This window comes from Oncorhynchus mykiss, chromosome 19, assembly GCF_013265735.2.
Source record: "Oncorhynchus mykiss isolate Arlee chromosome 19, USDA_OmykA_1.1, whole genome shotgun sequence".
NCBI lineage: Eukaryota > Metazoa > Chordata > Actinopteri > Salmoniformes > Salmonidae > Oncorhynchus > Oncorhynchus mykiss.
The window spans coordinates 20,055,332-20,071,730 of NC_048583.1; the positions used below are offsets into that span (position 1 = coordinate 20,055,332).

The 16,399-nt window shown below is 44.6% G+C and overlaps 1 protein-coding gene across 1 annotated transcript; it reads left to right on the forward strand.

Moving 5' to 3' along the window:
• LOC110497519 (early growth response protein 1-like) lies at positions 1-4,730 on the forward strand. The gene is made up of 2 exons (XM_021573659.2): positions 1-1,535; positions 1,790-4,730. Exons 1-2 carry the CDS (start codon positions 1,379-1,381, stop codon positions 3,100-3,102), a joined length of 1,470 nt encoding a protein of 489 aa, XP_021429334.2. The 5' UTR covers positions 1-1,378; the 3' UTR covers positions 3,103-4,730.
• The last annotated feature ends 11,669 nt before the right edge of the window (positions 4,731-16,399 follow it).

Consider the following 16,399-nt stretch of genomic DNA (forward strand, 5'->3'; position numbering starts at 1 on the left):
AATCTCCCAATATCTGTGCCCGACCTCACCAATGCTCTTATGACTGAATGGTAGTCCCCGCAGCAATATTCCAAGATCTAGTGGAAAGCCTTCCCGGAAGGGTGGAGTCTGTAGCAAAGGGGGTACCAAATCCATATTAATGCCCATGATTTTGGAATGAGATGTCCGACGAGCAGGTGTCCACATACCTTTGGTCATGAAGTGTACAACAAAAATATCAAATGTTTCGAGGATTAGGCCCATTGCCCCTCTGTTATCAGGTAATCCAATGCCTCTCTTTTGAGTTTAAGGTCTGTCATCTTTTGATGTGAGCAAGTGCATAGCTTAGCTTAGCCTACAGGTTGCATCCTAAAGAGTACCCTATTCCCAATGGGCTCCAGTCAAAAGCAGTGCACTACAAAGTAAACTGCCTACAACTGTTACTTTTTTATGTTTTTCAAGACCGTGGTCAAACTTTCATAACCAGTTAAATATTGATGTGTGCAGTAACTTCAGCTGCCACAATGGAAAGTTCTAATTGGGGGGAGGGATTGCTTCTTCCTTCTCGACATCACAGTTAACTTGATTTGGAAAATCTCTCTTCTATGAATCATACAGACAATTGAAATTGATTCGTCTGGCTTAGTAGCCTATACACAACGTGTTATGCCCTAAAGCCTTCCTAAACTTCATATGTTTAATTGATGAGAAATTAAGTTGTTTGGTGTCTTGGTGTGTTGGTTGGTGGCAGAAGGCATTAGACATCTCCACACGGCATAGAATGACTGTCTACAAGCTACCATGTATATTAGTCGACCGAGTTAAACATAAGAACACTTGCCATGCCACTGCCATGATATCTTGTTACCATGATTTGACAAATCAAGCGTTTATTATCACGCATAACATTAAACATTCCCGATGGTATATCAATGGCAGTCTCTCTCGCAGATCCAAGAGACTTGTTGCAACGTCAGAATCGTAACTCTCCTTTTTTGGGGGAAGCCCGTCACATCCTCTGTCCATGTATGGGCATGAAGTTTACACGCAGCAGGGAATCCTCTCACTGGAGCCGATGAATGTGGGGAGGGCTCTAGCGACCCGCCAGAGTGTATATAAGGAGAGGCAAGGGAAGCCACTGGTGTGAAACATAGCCACAGCAACAGATAGCCGAAAAGCTACAAAGCGATACAGCACGCAGTCATCTGGACAAAAAGGACATTTCGAATTATTTATTGACACATTTTTCCTCAAACGACTATCTGCACATTTTCGGGGATAATCGACGACCCCGTGCATCCGAGGGAAAAGGACGCATAATTTGCATCTGCTTTGTTTTATTTATTTTTATCTACCTACACTTACCTGGATTGACAGACTTGAAATCAATCTCGCAATCATGCTGAACAACATGGATTTGAACTCTAAAGATTCCTTCTACCCACAGTTTGAGAATTGTAACGGTTCTTCCCTGGGGGTGGAAAATAGCGCTCGGAAAGATACCCAGGAGATGTTTTTGGACGCAGAGAGAGGAGCACCTGCCCAGTATACCCCTGGTAAATTCGCAGTAGCCTCTTGCTGCATTGCATAATATGCTAAATCAATATGCATGCATTGACAGTTTAAATAAGATTGTTTGTGGTTGCACATTGTGATTTATTAAAAACATCCCATGGATTTAATTTGGTCCATTTGCAGCGTACATGTTATGCATTTATGCTTATTGATTACATAACGACTTTACTTTATGTGCAATTATCAGAATACAATCAACCTTTGTAATGACAAACTTTCCCTCTTTCTTTTTCAGATGGAGCACCTGTAACCCTGAAAACTGAGGCCTCCAACTCAGATTTCGCCTTTAATCCCTGTGAGGGGCCCAAAGGCACCTCCTCCTCCCTCGCCTACTCAGGCAGATTCTATGTCGAGGCGACTCAGGGGGGCCCGTGCAGCACTGAGACATTGCTCAACATGATCACAGAAATTGTCGGTATTTCTACGTTACCGATCTCCGAAGTTCAACTGAGCACCATGGACAGCAGCAGCTTCGGCGACGCGGGCGTCCAGAGGCAATCATCCACCTGCAGCGCCACCCCGCCCCTGTACTCGTCGGGGCAGACATGCCCCAGCTACCCCGACGGTCAGTCCGGCGGCCAAGCTCAAGATTCAACCTCTCCCCACGTGAGCTTCGGCTCCCCCGCTCAAGTCCGAAACCAAAACAGCACCACCGTTCCGCAGTCAGAAGCTGCGTCTTTTCCAGTGGTGGTCAAGAATGAATTCGATAGCAGCTGTTACGAATGGGGCACGTTCAATAAATCGGACGCCTATTTGGAAACGAGCTTCCAAACATCAGAAACGTTCCCGATGTCCAGTGACTTCCCGTCTGACCAACAAGTGGATGTAAAGGAACTTTTGGACTCATTTTCACCCATGTGTCCTAACCCAGAGATGGAGTTCAAAGTTGAAGGTGGAATCAAGCAGGAGCGGTGCTATTCTGACACCTGCTCTCAGAGTTTCTGCAGTTCTCTTTACCCCAACTACCCAGTGCCAGTCATGGACCAGTCAACCAACAACCTCCTCAAGCCAGCTATGTTTCCCAACATTGAACTTCCGCCATTATCTAATCAGTGCGATTCGTCTTGCCAGCTTACCTCGCCAGCTTTACCCAGTACTATAGACTCAATTCTTTACTCCTCCTTGTTGCCAGACTCCTTTGCCCAAAGTTACACGCCGCGCGCGCAAAAGGCACCGCGTGTCAGGAAAAGCCCCGCCGCCTCTACCGGGCCTGCCAAAGAGAAACCCTTCACCTGCCCCATGGAGAACTGCGACCGGCGCTTCTCCCGCTCGGATGAACTCAACAGGCACATCCGCATCCACACGGGACACAAACCCTTTCAGTGCCGCATCTGTCTGCGCAGTTTCAGCCGTAGCGACCACCTCACCACCCACACCCGGACTCACACGGGAGAGAAGCCGTTCTCCTGCGACGTATGCGGCAAAAGGTTCGCTCGGAGCGACGAGAGGAAAAGGCACGGTCGCGTGCACCTGAAACAGAAAGAAAAAATGGAGCTGAAGCCACAAGTGATCAGTGCGTGGCCATTTACTCTTCCCGAGGGAATTTGAAGAGACCCCATTACGCACACGAGTAGCTCTGTCCACACAACATTACAATCTTTCCGTCGAAGATAAAACGCTTAACAGTTCATTGCTGATTACAGGTCGACGTATCAACGTTTGCGGTGTGACAAATAGGTCGAGTGAAATTGGTTTGACTGTGAAAGTCTCTATAGGGAGTCTAAGAATAAGGATGTTTTACGAGTTAGATTTGCATAGTGCTATATCGGGGAGCGAATTGTGAAAAGGGTCTGCTCTTTCGACCCTAGTTTACTTGCTGCTGCTGACTCTATGCAAGATCATGCATGACTTGATTGTAAAACCTTCCCGAGTTGACAGCTCAACAGACACGTATTGTGTTTCTCTGTTACAATCAACCAATTTGATTATTTCAAACCAAACACCAAGACATCATAACAAATGTCTTCACCAGTTCAGTACCCTTTCGTCTGGACAGCTCCAACGTCAAACCTCGACGAAGAAATATACCATTAAGACAACGAACTGCATCGAAATTGCTGGGCTATATTGCACTTATATACCTAATTTGAGATATCCTCTATCCACTAGAAAGTCGTATATTTTTTGCTTTCGAGGCTTTTATAACACGAACACTGCAACCAGTCAGATAGTGGTTCTTCAAATGCATGTTTATGTTCATGTGGTATTATTAAATATAGCCAACAAATAACTTAGTCCTCCACATACCGAATGGAAGTGAAAAAGACTTCGTTTAATGACATGAATGTAACACATTGTTCTTGGCTTTAGTCACAAAGCAGTCCATTTGTGCCAAGGTTTTGAGAATTTATTTTGCTTTGCTATTAGTATTCTATTGATTGGTCTTTGTGTTGTATTTAAAGAAAACTGGTTGAATTATTAAATCGTGGAAGTTATACCATAAATGGAAAATAAATATATTTGTATGACTGTACTTTGTATTTTTATAGCTGTGTATATACATATTTCAAAAGACCACTGTTTAACCTTGAATTGTTAAAGTGTAAAAGGCTTTTTTAAACAAACTCACAATGTTTTACGTGTACTTTTGGAGGGCTGGTAGCAAACAGTGTTTTAGAGAGATTGTCATTTGATATCAAATATATTTCTAAGACAAGTAAAAGATGACCTAACTGTTCCTATAATAGTGACTCGAAATCTCATTTGATTCCACTGCTAATCAGTTCGTGATGAGGACTATAGTGTTAAACTAGTAAGTCATTATACATGGCTCAGGTACAGTACGATGTACTGTATTGTACTGTCAAGCCAGAATTGACTAGCAGCACAACACTAAAACATTGCTGTTGAGTAATCAGGTAGCACACATTGCTGCGAGTTTATGTACTTTTCAGATGAGATGATTTAAGACTTGACAAGGCATTGCTGATGAGGAAGCTATTCACTTTAGCAAAAAAAAAACAATGGTTATGACTTGGCGAGAATGTCACCAATCAGTCAGGGTACTGTAAAAAAAAAAAACTTTTAACTCGCCTTAAGTTATATTAACTGCTTGGGTATATAATGAATTTTGTATATATACACAGTTTATATGAAAATACTTTCGATAAATTGAATATTGATGTTGTTATTTTTATGACAAATGTTTATGAATAAAATGTGTGGTTTTCTGGAAACATTGCAAGAGTCATTTGTCCATGCATAGAAATTCCTCAGTCCTTCCTCCCTATGCTGACAACTTCCTTTATGTAAGTGGCACACTCATATGGATGACTATTGCGGCTGTTCCTAAAAATACACGTTCTTAACGGGGCATCCTAGCACCAGCAGATAGTGGAATCCTAACATTTGACATCACAGTTCTATGTAATGTTGACTCACAAGGCTTTGGACTCCAACTCATTAAAGTGAATACCCGATTACTCATTGTTGTGATAATGTTCCATCTGACAGGAAAAAGATCACAGGTTTATAGCTACCAAAAGATGAGATACTCACATTAGGTGAGGGATGACACCATTATAATTGGTATTTATTTGGTATAACCTCGGCTGCAGATGTTTCAGTCTAAAACAGACCTTCATCAGAAAGAGACCTTAACAATACTTCCTATTTCCATGGAGGTCTATGGCCTGTTGTATGTTGTTAGCCTCAAATGGACCCATAGAAATACTGCATGTCTCCATGGTTAGCCTCTCCTCTGTCTGACCTGTCATTCATTCCCACAATGCTGATAGATAAGAGATCAATGATGTTTGTTTCTCTCTAGTTGGCACTTTGTGACCCAGTAGCACTGCAATCGTCCCATTTCACCTCCTCCTTTTCATAGTGGCTGTGTCGAGAGAATGTTACCTATTGACAGTTGTTGATCTGACTCGCTCATCATTCATATCCTTCATTTCACTTATCAAAATTAATATGCACAAAGGATATGCAATTTCCAAGAGATCACATCCTGCTAATTCAATGGTACTTTGACTTTTGTGTGGTGCTGCTCCTTTACCAGTGTGCAGTAGGTCTACTAAATGCAACTGGGTCCATTTGAATCAATGTGTCAGAGGTTTAAAAAAAAAAAGAAGGCAAGAGACTAGCATATTTCAATGTCTAATGTTATTTCTATGCAAATGACAGATTGCACTCTCATCGGGCTGTTGTATTCTTGAGCTGGCAATCAGTTATCTCATTGGTCACTCATGAGTTAGATCAGACTTGATAAGATTGTTCCCGAACAGAAACAAGCATTTTCTATGTGTCGTTATTGCCCATTATTATGCTCATAATTATGCTATACTTGAGGTTTTAACAACCAACTTATTTGCATACAATACTTTATACTGTATCACAGGCACATCATATAGTGTTGAGTGTTGTGCCCTGAAAGTTTAATTCCCAACAATGGCATGTGAAAGGCCTGCATTAACAACTTAGAAAAATTATTTTATTCTATTCTATTCTATTCTATTCTATGCATGGTCTTTCTGCCTGTTGGTCCACATTTGAGCAGAGTAGAGCAGGGTCTTCCCTGACGGTGGTTAACGCAACTCAGCCCGTTGTGTTCCCCACTGAAGGGGAGTAGGGATTACCAAGAGAGGAGACAAGAGAGAGTTATATCGGGATAACACTGGAGAGACAGTCGAGATCTTCAGCACACTTCCTTCTGTAGGCAACTCGCTTGGACTCTCTCCAGGCAATCTGTCGTTGGTAGTGTATCGGCAGGCAGGCAATTTAGAACCCCCTGTGTGCCTGTGACGTGGCTGCCTGGCAGAACATTGCCCATTGCCCACACCAGTGTGTAAGAGCCTGCGTTCTCCCCGTCTCTCTGACAACACAACGCACCATACCAGGCAGCGTGAAACATGTGACCCACACCACAGGGAGCTCAACGTATATTACCAACTCCTGTCCATCATCACTTATGGATGGCAACAGTTATCTTCCATCCATCCTCACCACTTCCAAAAGCAGAGGGGACGGGGGGGATATTCAGTGGTATAGCACATTGTTTAAGTAGCCAACATGTCCAGTGGAGGATGGTTGAAATCTGAATTGCATAGCTGTGCAGTTACAGTGATTCATTATCCAGACACTTGAAGTCTGAAGAGCTGTTGAACTGTGCCACTGATGGAATCCCGCATGGAGCAGCTCAAACTGGTATTCTTCTTCCGCATTCAGATCTAGAACATGACTCCTGTGAACCCCGTGACTGCAGCCTCAACCATATCAGCTGTGATTACCAAACCCCCCCTAAATAGCCGATCACGAATTGCTCTCAGATATATGTTAATGTTGTTTCAAACCATGTATATTTCATGGAGATGAGAGTCCAGCCCGCAATGCATCAACTCCACTTTCAGGTTGACATTTATGGAGCTGTAGCCGCACGGTGGTTGTTAATAATTATATGAAGGCCATTAAGTAGCCCTGTCGGAAAAAGCTGGCGAGCCCCGCGGAGACCTGTTTTCACCGGGGTAGGCCCTGCACGACGGTGATGACAACTCATTGTGTCAATCAGACCCCAGCCGTCAGCTCCGTAGTGCATAGTGTTGACAAGCAACAACCACAGGAGAAAGGGAGAGTCATAAAAGTAAAATTACTAGAACGGAAATCCCCATTCAAGTCAATGTTCTGTGATGGGTAATGAGATTCAGTAATTCAATTCATATACAATGTCTGTGTGATTGACGCTTTCTAAGGGGCCAGTGAGACAAAAAAAAAAAACGTAGTCCGGTTGTGTTTTCCATTGAATCGCATTTCAACTGGATATGAAGTCAACCTGGCTATTTATCTGCCTGAACCATATTCGTGTTTTGGTTGAAGATTACACGAAGAGCCAGGGCTGGGAATGAAACCTATTAAAGGATTAGATATTGTAGTGAATTCGGGGGTAGCCAAGACTTGAACCCGGTTCCAGCGACTGTCAAGCCAACACCTTATCCTTTATGCCAGTTACGCCTTGTTAATGAGGTTGGTATGTGTTGGGTTAAGTTCGCTACATTACTCCTTCCTTTGGGAGAGCGTGTCCGCATGCTTCTCTATTCTAAGCCACTCTCGTGTACACGCCTATCCCCACGGCTGCCATCCCACCTCTGACACCCATGTTACGAATTCGGGTTAGGGTTATCATCCCCCTTTTCTGGCCTTGTGGACTAGGTCTATTGGAACGTCAAAGAATTCCATGTACATGTGGTTAGTTGCAGCCCAACTTCATCTCACAAGCACACTTCTGTTCTTGGCATTTATCCAACATCTGCAAACATCATGACTTGAAGGATGCAATAACCTAGAAGGGCTAAGGTTAGATAATAACCCCTGTGTGGTTAAGGTCAGGGTATTATTTAGGTACAGACAGCTCCATAATAAAAAAGCATTCACTCCTAAAATGCCTATAAGGGATGAAAAGTTGCACTCCATCCGCTGTGCAAGCTATCCACTACTGTGGGGCTGAAACGCCTGTATAAGTAGTTACTGCCCTGGGCCTCTCAAGAGCACAAAACAACCCCATTGTCTATGCTTGAACTCCAAACATTTCGGTCTACGGCAATAATCCAATAATCACTCTTCTGAAACGTATTATGAATGCATTTGCTTATATTACGCATCAGGGTCCGATTTAACGGTTCAAGTCTACAGCGTTCAGGCCTCCTCAAGTATCCATTAATAATCACAGTCACCCTTCTTCAGACGCACGTCTACATGGTGTATGACCACACCGGCCGACACGTCTCGATTGATCCGTTACAAGGTAATCACTGCGTAATTTGATTCGCATCTAGAGAACGCGTAGAAGCAGGCGCGCCATGGTCCTTCTGGTGGGCTCGGTAATCAAGCTGCATAATCACACCGCGGTAATAGCAATCAGGTTTAGCGGATTAATGCCGCGGCTCAGATCATTTCCCGGTCCGGTGGTCCCCATATCTGATCCTGAAGAAGGGTGTAGGTGTTCTGGAGAGTGCCAGGTGATTAAGACTAGAAACTGTTGAAAACGGCGAAGGAGCTCGTTATGCAAACCTGTTCTCCAAGTGTCTAATTCTTTCCCATTGTTCCGGAGGCGCCAAATTTCTTCATTAATATGACTGATCAGGCGAGGCACTATAGCGGATGGATGGGAGGGGAAACGCACTGTACTCATTTCTCGTATCTCTTCCCTGACAAATTGCGTGTCAAACCAAAGGGTCAAGGAGTCTTCGTTTGCTGTTCTATTCCCGCACACAACATCTCCTTGGTAACTCATTCAAAGGTGCACGGCAATGGAAAGGTGAATATTTCTTGGCGTGAGGTAAATTACTTCAAGGCAATTCAATCACTACTGGACAATTCACCGCTGTCCTTGATGCAAACCGTCAAAAAGCAAAGGCCGTCATAATAACCCTGGATCGTTAGTATGCTGTGCATCTGCCATGACAGGCATTCTTGGAGAAAAATATTTATTGAAGATCCTGACAGGCAGTGTCTTCTCTACTTTTACCATTGTTTAGTCCCAAATGGCACCCTATTCCCTAAATCAGGGATGTGCAACTCAGAAAAAAATCTGAACTCACCGCAGTTGCTCCCAGGTCTGTATGCAAAACATTTGAGTGGCCTCCCTCTTGACAGCTGAGAGCATAATTTTTCAAGTTTCAGAGTTCATTTCGTGCAATTCTACACATTTTGCCATAGGGTGGAGAGAAATGTTGCAGTTTTTAATATGATATCGGAGTTAGACTGACTAACAAAATCAGTGGGGGCCCCCAGCCGGTAATTCCACCATGATAACACGTTTTGATAGTTTAGCGGCCAGCTAACTTACACCTTGTGCATTCTACGATTCTAACTTGCAACAGTAAATTGAGACTGTCACTGAGTTTTCTTGTGGAAATTGATCCCAGTGCCTTCAAAAGGGGAGCCCATCCCTGCCCTATATAATGCATTACCTTTGACCAGAGCCCCATGTGTGGTTGTATTGTGTTTAAAATGGTCAAATCAATCAATCAAACAATTAAAGGGAATAGGGTGCCATTTTGGACACACATCATGTTAACACAGGGGGATAATGCAGTTTCCTAGTATTTCTGGTGGGATTCATTTATTGCCAATTTATTGATTCACAGCTCTAATGGAAATGTGAACGAATTACCAGGCAATGACCAACCCCATGACCAATGTGCAGTACCATCATGTACTGTCCCAATGTAAATTATATCTTAGGTGTACTCTACTGCACTAGTTGTCTCTCTGGATAAGAGCATCTGCTAAATGACTAAATGTGAGATTACTCACTGTGTATACCTGTGGCTTCTTGCCAGATGTCAAACCGATTGATTTTGTGGAATATCTAAGTAAATTCAATTACAGTTGATACTCTTTGGATTATAAATGCCTACAGTTGTATTGATAGCCCTGAGTCATCGACATGTCATTACGTAAGGTTTTCTAAGAAGATCTTTGATTCGGAACTAAATGAGACTAGAAACAAAGAAATGACCAGGAAAACCCCAAAGCGAGAACCCAAGACAAGAGCACTCTGTTACGACAACAACCCCCCCCCCCTCCCACTCTCTCTCATTGTCGCCTTAGCTTGCATTGGAACTTTATCAGCCCCCCTGGCCATAACAATGGCCCTGACAGTGGCTCCGCCTGCATGGGATGGCATCCAGCAGATCCAAGATGGATGACAGGATGCAATGGGTTAACCATTAACCTGGTCCAGCCGGTGGCACTGGAAGCACAGCAACAGGCTCAGCGACTCTCAGCGGCTCAACTTCCTCTAGTCTAGTGTGATGGATCAGTCTGTGATGGCCGTCATTGTGTATAGATTCTACGGGATACCTCCCCTGTTTTCCCCAGATTGGGCTGAGCTGTAGTGCACTGGGGCCCCTGTGATGGCTGGTTCCTGCCACGCCCAGTGATGGATGGATCGGCTCCACCACTCTGCTGATTCAGCAATGCACTCCTAGTGTCTGAAGAGTCGAAATTTCAGTGTGTTTGTGTAGTTCACACCTTGCAATACATTGTTCTTAGTGGAAACGAGTTACAATAGCGAAGTGTTGTACCAGAATGCTGGAGTTGGACTTCAACCATGTCATAGATATGCGACTACATTTAGCCACACTTTATTGGCCAGAGACCCATTTATTTCTTCCAACTGGCTCTCAAAGCATTCAGCTTTATGGCAGCCTGTTTCAAGTTCTCCAATTTAATAAACATCTACAAATATCCATGCCTTACAAACACAATCACACAACGTCCTCTCCTAAAATAAAGCGCCACGTATGTTCAGGCCCGGCAGATCAGTGTGTGCATTGAGTGATGACTTTAGTGGAGGACATTTGAGGAGCATTAATGAGGCATGTCTTGTGACAGCTGTGTCACTACGAGCCGTCTGTTTGCTCTCTTACTGTACTGTCGCGATTCAGACGAACACTGGGTAAGGAGATGTACTGTGGCCAAGCGATGGCACCGGTGCACCGCTCTCCTCTAACGATGGCTCACCCACCGAGCATCACTGCAAATGGCAGAGGCCTGGAGAAAACTCGGTGTGTGTGTGTGTGTGTGCGTGCGTGCGTGTGTGTGTGTGCGCGTGTGTGCGTGTGGGCATTTTTGTGTGTGTGTCCGTGCATGTGCATGTGTGTTAATGACAATCCCTCTGTCACGGGCAAGATGGAATCAGAGAGCCTGAAAGAGAGGGAGAGCGAGAGAGAGAAGCCTGAGCCATAAAGAATAGCAGTATAAAATGAGTGGGCTGAACGGAACGCGGGCTCTGCTAGTACACTGAACCTTCAGCTTGAGCAGGGTGAGGATTTGCATTTGCTTACCAGGCTCAACGCAGCTCTCTGTTTCCTGCATCTGAATTAACCATCAAATCAAGCATCGCACATCTGAGCAGCATGAAATGTATGCAAAACGTACCTACTACAGTAGTAACAGCATCGATCATCTAGCAAGGGATATGGTGTGCATGTCAAATACTGTGTTGCTATAGCAGTGAATTATAACCATTAGCCGGGGGACTTTGAAAAATCTAACCATGTAAACATAGTCATTCTCCTTTGTGGCTTGACAGTATAACGATAATAAATGCAATTTAGTAGACAGCTTTATCCAAAGCGACTTACAGTCATGCGTGCATACATATTTTTATATACAGTGTATTCAGAAGGTATTCAGACCCCTTGACGTTTTCATGTTACAGCCTTATTCTAAAATTGATTAAATAAAACATGTTCCTCATCAAGCTGTACACAATACCCCATAATGACAAAGCGAAAGCAGGTTTTTAGAAAGTTGTGCAAATGTATAAAAAACAAAACAGAAATACCTTATTTTCCTAAGAATTCAGACCCTTAACTATGAGACTCGAAATTGAGCTCAGGTGCATCCTGTTTCCATTGATCATCCTTGAGATGTTTCTACAACTTTATTGGAGTCCACCTGTGGTAAATTTAATTGATTGGAAATGATTTGGAAAGGCACACACCTGTCTACATAAGGTCCCACAGTTGACAGTGGATGTCAGAGCAAAAACCAAGCCATGAGGTCGAAGGAATTGTCCATAGAGCTCCGAGACAGGATTGTGTCAAGGCACAGATCTGGGGAAGGGTACGAAAACATTTTTGCAGCATTGAAGGTCCCCAAGAACACAGTGGTCCCCAAGAACACACATTCTTAAATGGAAGAAGTTTGGAACCACCAAGACTCTTCCTAGAGCTGGCCGCCCGGCCAAACTGAGCAATCGGGAGAGAAGGGCCTTTGTCAGGGAGGTGACCAAGAACCCAATGGACACTGACAGAGCTCCAGAGTTCCTCTGTGGAGATGGGAGAACCTTCAAGAAGGACAACCACCTCTGCCGCATTCCACCAATCAGACCTTTATGGTAGTGGCTAGACGGAAGCCACTCCTCAGCAAAAGGCACATGACAGCCTGCTTGGAGTTTGCCAAAAAGCACCTACAAGATTCTCTGGTCTGATGAAACCAAGATTGAACTCTTTAGCCTGAATGCCAAGCGTCACTTCTGGAGAAAACCTGGTACCATCCCTATGGTGAAGCATGGTAGTGGCAGCATCATGCTGTGGGGATGTTTTTCAGCGGCAGGGACTAGGGGACTAGTCAGGATCGAGGGAAAGATGAACGGAGCAAAGTACAGAGAGATCCTTGATGAAAACCTGCTCCAGAGTGCTCAGGACCTCAGACTGGGTGAAGGTTCACCTTCCAACAGAAAAACGACCCTAAGCACAAAGCCAAGACAATGCAAGAGTGGCTTCGGGACAAGTCTCTGAATGTCCTTGAGTGGCCCAGCCAGAGCCCGGACTTGAACCCGATCGAATACTTTCCGAATGCACTGTATGGGTGGTCCTGGTAATTGAACCCACTATGCTGGCGTTCTCCACCGACTACAAAGGACCAAATGATCCATTCTTAGATTATGTTGAATTACATGTTTCTCTGAATTATTGTCATCTACTAATTGCTCAGAGGCAAACATGCCAAATTACATTGGTTGTGTCTCGGGCACCATATTCCCTACATAGTGCACTACTTTTGACCCGAGCCCTACGGGTCCTGGTCAAAAGTAGTGCATGATATAGGGATTTTTTTTTTTTTTTTTCATAATCTCATACTCAGTTATGATAGGAGTTGATGGGACCCAATCAGTCGTTGAGACAAAGCGGAGTAATCGAAGTTGATCGTGCTCAGGGCGCGAAGGTAGGCTACACAGTATGACGTCACCTGTCTGTCATATCGATACACCACACATTATAACCTGTCCAGTCGAAACACCACATTGCAGCCCCCCAGGCAATAGTGTAACGTCACATGTGGCTTGCTCCAGTCTCAGCTAGCGTCATACAAACACACCTCCATATGGAAACACTGTGGCTGTGTACCAAATGCATAATATAGGGAATTGTGGGCCATTTAGGACTCATCCTCTGCCAGCATCACACACACCTCCGTAGGAGAACAGTAGCAGGCTGTTGTGGAGTAGTAGTAGCTAGCTAGAGAATCCCCTGTTCTGTTCCTCCATCCTGGCTTGTACCTGCTCTTTTACCCCCCCCCCCCCCCCCCCCCGGTTAAAAGTATAGCATCACACAAAGTCACAACCCCCTCACTCCTCTCCTCCCCTCAATGACGCATAATAGAGCTGCTCCTCCCTCCCCGCTCCCCCAGTGCCGTGGCCTTTGGGCGGGTGATGGATTGTCCCCCTCACCTGGGGGAGGAAGGGGAGAGTGACGTCTCTCTCTGTTCTGAGTGTAGTGACGCCATGCTGGGGCCACACAGGGGCCCCTCAAAAGGCCTCAGTTGACCCAGAGCCCAGACCTTGGCAGTATCGCAGACGGAAACTGTCGCTGGATGTGATCCCCTTGGAGTGTTTTGAGCCCCTTAAGAGACGTTTAGCGGTTATTTGCTTTGTTCTTTTTAAATGGGGGTTTCGTATGAATGACTCAGAGCATCGCTGGCCATTTGAAAATCAAAACACTTTCTCTTGTTATAGCTGCTAATTCCCTTGTCTTGGGCTGCTCTAATAGCACTCCCATGGATCATGGGACAATGTGAATTAATGCTCGGTTGGGTAATTACTTTTGTGGCTAAGGTGATTATGAGATAAACTTAGGTGAAAATGAAAATGATATAAAGGGGGCAATTAAACCGGTTTCTAAATTCTAAAAAGGAGAATGTGTATTTTTAAATGTGTGCTTTAAAATGTGTTAAAAAAGTAATGTTTCTGTTGAATAACAGACCGTGGACTGTACTTAAAGAGCCACAAGGCTGTTTGAAGAGCCAAAGTTGAATATGCATTATCCTTCCCCCCTAGTTTAAATAATACATGGCATTGGTACAATATAACTTTGCAATATAGTTAAACTATACAATCTAGTTCACAGTGTCCGTGTGCAGGCCAATAATTTTTTAAATTCACAAAACCTATCACAACTCAGATGCAGACACGGGAGGCGGATTGTACAGTTCTCAGATGATTTATTAGAAACACGGGGCAGGTTGTGGACAGGTAGAGGTTTGTGATCAGGTCAGAGTCAGGCAGATACAGGACTGCAGGCAGGCTCGGGTTCGGGGCAGGCAGAGGTTTGTGATCAGGTCAGAGTCAGGCAGATACAGGACTGCAGGCAGGCTCGTGGTCAGGGCAGGCAGAAAAAACTAGCAAACAGAACTAGAGAAACAGGAAGGCGGGAAAGAACGCTGGTAAGATCTGACAAGATGAACTGGCAACAGACAAACAGAGAACACAGGTATAAATACACAGGATAATGGGAAGATGAGCGACACCTGGAGGGGGGTGGAGACAAGCACAAAGACAGGTGAAACAGATCATGATGTGACAAAACCTAGAAAGGCTGAGACGTAATGACATGTTGATGATTCATGACTATAAGTACAACTGTAAGCATAGGGTCCACTTCCTGTTAACAAACTATTTGGATGATCCGTGTACAATCAGATGAGTCGATCCTCAGTATCCCGTGTGTGTATTTGTGCCCTCTGACAGTCCATCCGATTGATTCATGCGTACCCCCATTAACCATTAACCGAACAGCCATTGCGTGCCAAGGGGAGACAGACAACGAGAGAATTCCATTCCTCCACAGTAGATCCATCCAGGTCCAGGAACCCTCTATTGTTATGGATCCAAAATGACGGCTGGTGTCAGGATGCTGGGTTTAATCATTAACCAGGTACATGACACTGGGGCAGGGGAGCCAGTTTCCTGCGCTGCTCTGGGGGGGTGATAGATCACATGGTCCCCAGGACGAGGTGGTTAACCGTTAACCGTGTCACCGCCGGGGCCTTCATCTCGTCCCGTAGACAGATAGAGAGGGATCCCTGATCCCTCCATCACCATCCCTCCTCCTCTTTATTTGTTCATCCCTCTTTCATTCACCACAGAGGACAGTTGTGTCCCCCGACACGCGGATGATAAGGATAAACGGATAGATTGATCTGACAGCTGACGAACGTGCTGTTTCCTGTTACTCTACATGGCTGAAGAATTTATGGACTCGTCGTTCTCACTGGATGGAGGCACACTCACCAAGGGAAAACAACAGAGCTTGTCATTTTATTTAACTAGGCAAGTAGTTAAGAACAAATTCTTATTTACAATGACGACCTACCAGGGAACTGTGCCTTGTTCAGGAGCAGAATGACAGATTTTTACCTTGTCAGCTCGGGGATACGATCCAGCAACCTTTCGGTTCCTGGCCCAACACTCAAACCACTAGGCTACCTGCCGTACCATTGTTTTATGATTGTTAAGAAGTTGTCACCATATCATTTATATATGTGACAATAAATGTTACCATATAGTTTTAAGAGTACCACAATATACCTCTTTTAGACATGGCTTTGAGTGGATGTGTTATTTTACAAGCTATACATTTGTATTTTATGATCATCTCCACATAGCAAAAGCACACATACTCCTATGAATGAAAACCCCCACTCTCACTGCAAAGTCTGTGTACACAAGACAACCACTTTATTGACAACAGCTTGCATTGTTTTGTTTTTTTCTCAGACTTTTATCAAATTAGATTTTTTTTGTTTTGAATTTCCCCCCTTTTTCATAGTATCCAATTGTTTTTAGTAGTTACTATCTTGTCTCATCGCTACAACTCCCGTACGGGCTCGGGAGAGACGAAGGTTGAAAGTCATGCGTCCTCCGATACACAACCCAACCAAGCCGCACTGCTTCTTAACACAGCACTTATCCAACCCGGAAGCCAGCCGCATCAATGTGTCAGAGTAAACGCTGCGCCCCTAGCGACCTGGTCAGCATGCACTGCGCCCGGCCCACCACAGGAGTCACTAGTGCACGATGAGACAAGGATATCCCTACCGGCCAAACCCTCCC

What these genes read in the sequence shown, in the direction of transcription:
- LOC110497519 (XM_021573659.2), top strand. Translation starts at nt 1,379, where the DNA reads ATGCTGAACAACATGGATTTGAACTCTAAAGATTCCTTCTACCCACAG. An exon ending in ACCTGCCCAGTATACCCCTG is followed by an intron (nt 1,536 to 1,789) that starts GTAAATTCGCAG and finishes TTTCTTTTTCAG; the next exon opens with ATGGAGCACCTGTAACCCTG.